Here is a 3,887-nt window from a genome sequence, read left to right on the forward strand (position 1 = left end):
CTCAGTGACATCACCTTCCTTCACTGAAGAACACAAACACATTCATGCAAATATGTTTTGTACAAAGTATTTGAGGCTTTTAATACACTCTTCCTTAAGGAGTGCATAGAGACAGCACAGCCATACCAGTTTGCCAATTACATCTCTAAATCATTCTTTAAAACATCGAAATGGCCTAAAATAAGAAATCTGAAAGGAGGTTGCTTTCCAGATTAGTAATTTCCTAAAACTGGGCGTGCTGCCTCATACATACTACACAAGGGAGATTGAACTGAAAGTTACAGAACCTTTTTGATGAGAACCTTGTTAAGCACCTTATTTTATGAAGTGCACCTAAGTGTATTTAAATATAAGATTAATGGTGGATCTGTGACGGGTCATATTAAAGTCTGCTGCTGGGGTCGCCAGATACTTTTCATCAATCGTTTCTATTAACAGTTTCCTATTGAAAAAAAGGCTTCCCAGTTACCAATATCTGAATTAATTCACCAAGTAATACAATAGGCAGTTTGCAATGCCTCTTCAGCGCAGTGGTAAAAATGTGGTTTTGCCCTCTTGTTTTCCCTCTACAATGTGTAACTAGCTAATATTTATTTTTACCCACAGACAGTGAACTTGGGTCAAAACAGTCGTTAATTTGCCAAGTCATTTGTGGATGAAAACAAAAAAAAAAAAACAAGCAAGTGACCCAGCTGACATTACAGTGTAAGAGCTGCTAACCAGATTCAATAAATGAATAAAACTCAACCAAAAATATAACTGGAAAAGCACTATTGCTCATAAGTATCCAGGCGAAGAACTGACGGATAAAAAAATGTGATTCATAAACTGAATTTATAGAAATACAGTTAGCTGCTGTGTCATTACGAAGCCAAGTAAAAACAAGTATGTTCAATTTGTAGCCAAACATAATCAAATATGTATCTAGCTAGCCTGTGGATAACGCAATTAACCAACAATGAAATTCAAACATGTGATTAGATAAATAACAAATTGTGGTGTCCCTGAATGTAAGAGTGATTTTTAAAGAAGTTTTGGGAGTTATAAACTGTGTTGTTATTGAGGATTTGGGTGTGTGAAGCTTTCACAGCTTCACAGCTTTGTCCAGTCATGTATCTCAGTCACTACTCTTGTGTGTGGTTGTTGGCAAATGTGTTTCATGTTCAGCTATATATATATATATATATATATATATATATATATATATATATATATATATATATGTATAATAAATGACAATAATGTAATGTAAAAATGTATAAAACAAGACCTTTGAATGGATAAAATAAATACATGTGTCAAGTTACAATGAAAGTACAAGCATACAAAACCAATCAACACTGCAATACTTCAGATCCTGACAATAATATGAGCATTGTATTTGTTCTAGGCCTACTTCATATCTTGTGCAGCATTAAATGTCATAAAAAAAAATGTCACTGGCTGATTATTTTGCATATGCCTGGGTGCTGTGAATGGGATATAAATCAACCTTTTGTGGATCGCCTGTTGGGGACCCCTGATCAACAGCATCTGTCATTGAGAGGGCTTCAAAGGTCAGTGCATGCAGGTGACAGACAGATCAGGGCGGGGACACCAGTGCCCCTGGCCCATGTTGTATAAGCATCCCGCAGTGACCACACAGCGGTCCAGAATGGTCAAGGCCTTGAATTGCAATATCTAAAGCAACGTATTTAAAAAGCGTTAATGGTTGACACTGCAGGCACAAGTACTGTGCGGCGGCAGTGTAGCATAGTGGTTAAGGAGCAGGACTCGTAACCGAAAGGTTGCCGGTTCGATCCCCCCTGGGACACTGCTGCTGTACCCTTGGGCAAGGTACTTAACCCACAGTTGCCTCAGTAAATATCCAGCTGTATAAATGCATAACATTGTAAAGAACTGTAACCTATGTAAGTCGCTTTGGATAAAAGCGTCTGCCAAATGAATAAATGTAAATGTACCGTAATTTAATAGTTGTAGTGCAATTCATCTCACCCAGCTGTCACAAAATGGCTCACAGAAATCCGATAAGGAGCCACGACACAACGCAGCACAGGCACATCAGAGAGCTCAGGGAGGGTCGGCAGTTTGCTTTTGAGAACTTGTGGTTGCATTCATCCGAGCGGACTTCCTGACCCGAGCCCCTGTCCGGATGGCACAGCGCGTAGTGGGTCCGGGCCCTCGGGGGAAACGGTTTGAGGAACTTGTCCCGCGGGAGGTTACGAATGTCTTTTAGAAGGTCACTGCTGATTCTGAAAGTATTGTCTGGGTCGTACTGGCTCCCGTGGCCGGCGCTGAAGTCGTAGTGCTGCGTGACGTAGACCTCGTCGATGCTGCCGTACGGCGTTCGCCGGACGACAATGCGGTCCCTGTTGTTCTGGTCGCGGGAGTCCAAGTTCTTGGAGCTGCGGAACTCTTCCGTGACATAATCCGGTAGCCTTTGGCTTTCCGGCAAATTCTGACTGTCGAACAAGTTGCCGACGGCATAGTAGTTGTAGCCTCTCTGGTTGCGCAAGGAAGGGAAGACAGCCTCTTTGTTTCCAAAGTAATGAAATCCGAACACGCCTTCTTTAGGGTCCTGCTTTGACTGAATGTTGTTGTTGTTGTCAAATGTAATATACTCATGGGCAAACCAGTAGAGGAGATTCAGTCCATGCCGAGGGTAATTGTGACCGAAGTCTTTCCCCTCAAGATCTTGAATTTTTTTCAGTATGTCTTCAGGCCGACCTGAGACAGAGACAAGGCTCAGAGCCAGCAGGACACCGCACAGGAAAGTCAAATGTCCCATAATGCACCTGTCCAAGAGGTAAGGAGAACAGTGTGAAAAGCAGTTGCTAGGATTACATCAGTTATATCAGTTCAGAATAGGAAGAATAAAACACTGAAAACATAAATACGCATTGTGGTACCAGTTTAAATACCACAGTTAAACAGTAGACAAACAGTGGAGAAAGGGGACTAACATTTCATCTAATTCTGTATTAATTCTTGTCTATTTTAATATTAGTATTCATATAGAGCAAAGATTACTTTTTAAAGAAATCAAATTCCTTTACAGAATTGTCAAAATATCTTTTTGTTGTCTATCATTTCCGATTAGGACTATGGACTATATATTTTTGTTAGGGCAGGGCGTGCCAGCCCAGCAATGTGCATCATACGTACTCACGCTCAATGTGGTTGTAGTTACCATGAGAAATAAACTGAAACTTTTTGTATGTGAAAGCTCAGGAACTCTAGAAGGTGACTTTTTTCAGTCACTTTGGACCATAAACCTTTACAGAAATCTGAGATAGTGGAACAGATGGAAGGTTGTCTTACCGCTATTGTTCAGCAGCCTACAAGCATCCAGAGGACCGAGTATATGTGGGCTGTTGTTTAAACAGCAGGGTGACTCCCAGCGTTTCCTGTTTCCTCTGTAGGCAGTTATTGCAAGTTGTTTGAATCTTTCCTGTGCAGCTAGGGCTGGTTTCCCCCTTTCTCCGTAAATGGGACAGGCACACAAGTTTGGGAAGTGAGAATGACGGGCAGATATTCAGTTCTTCAACATTCAGTGCCCCGTCCTGGGACATGGGTGTGGGACCTATGATAAGAACCACAGCAGAGGAATTGCAAATTATAATGAGATTACTCTTATTTCGAACTGCTTTGTGGGCTTTACACTGAGCCGTTTCTCTATTAGATTAGCCTGGAACCTTGTGCTGTGTAGCTGCAGTCTGTGCTGAGAGCCAGACAGAAATTGGAAAGGCATGCTGTTACTTGAGCTCCCTGTCTGCACGTCTGTACGGTGTCCTGGAGGTGACATAAGCTGGAAAAGTCAATGCCATGTGGGAGCAATTTGGACATTCCTGGTAACGATATTGTTCTGCATGCTCTGTCAGCTTTTT

General features: G+C 41.6%; 1 protein-coding gene across 1 annotated transcript; it reads right to left on the reverse strand.

The window, feature by feature from the left end:
* Positions 1-1,967: 1,967 nt before the first annotated feature.
* On the reverse strand, positions 1,968-3,384 carry LOC118771457. Its single transcript, XM_036519466.1, has 2 exons — positions 3,322-3,384; positions 1,968-2,795 (listed from the first exon to the last, which is right to left on the reverse strand). Exon 2 carries the CDS (start codon positions 2,786-2,788, stop codon positions 2,015-2,017), a length of 774 nt encoding a protein of 257 aa, XP_036375359.1. The 5' UTR covers positions 2,789-2,795; positions 3,322-3,384; the 3' UTR covers positions 1,968-2,014.
* Positions 3,385-3,887: the final 503 nt, after the last annotated feature.

This window comes from Megalops cyprinoides, chromosome 24 (assembly GCF_013368585.1).
Source record: "Megalops cyprinoides isolate fMegCyp1 chromosome 24, fMegCyp1.pri, whole genome shotgun sequence".
NCBI classification, from domain to species: Eukaryota; Metazoa; Chordata; class Actinopteri; order Elopiformes; family Megalopidae; genus Megalops; species Megalops cyprinoides.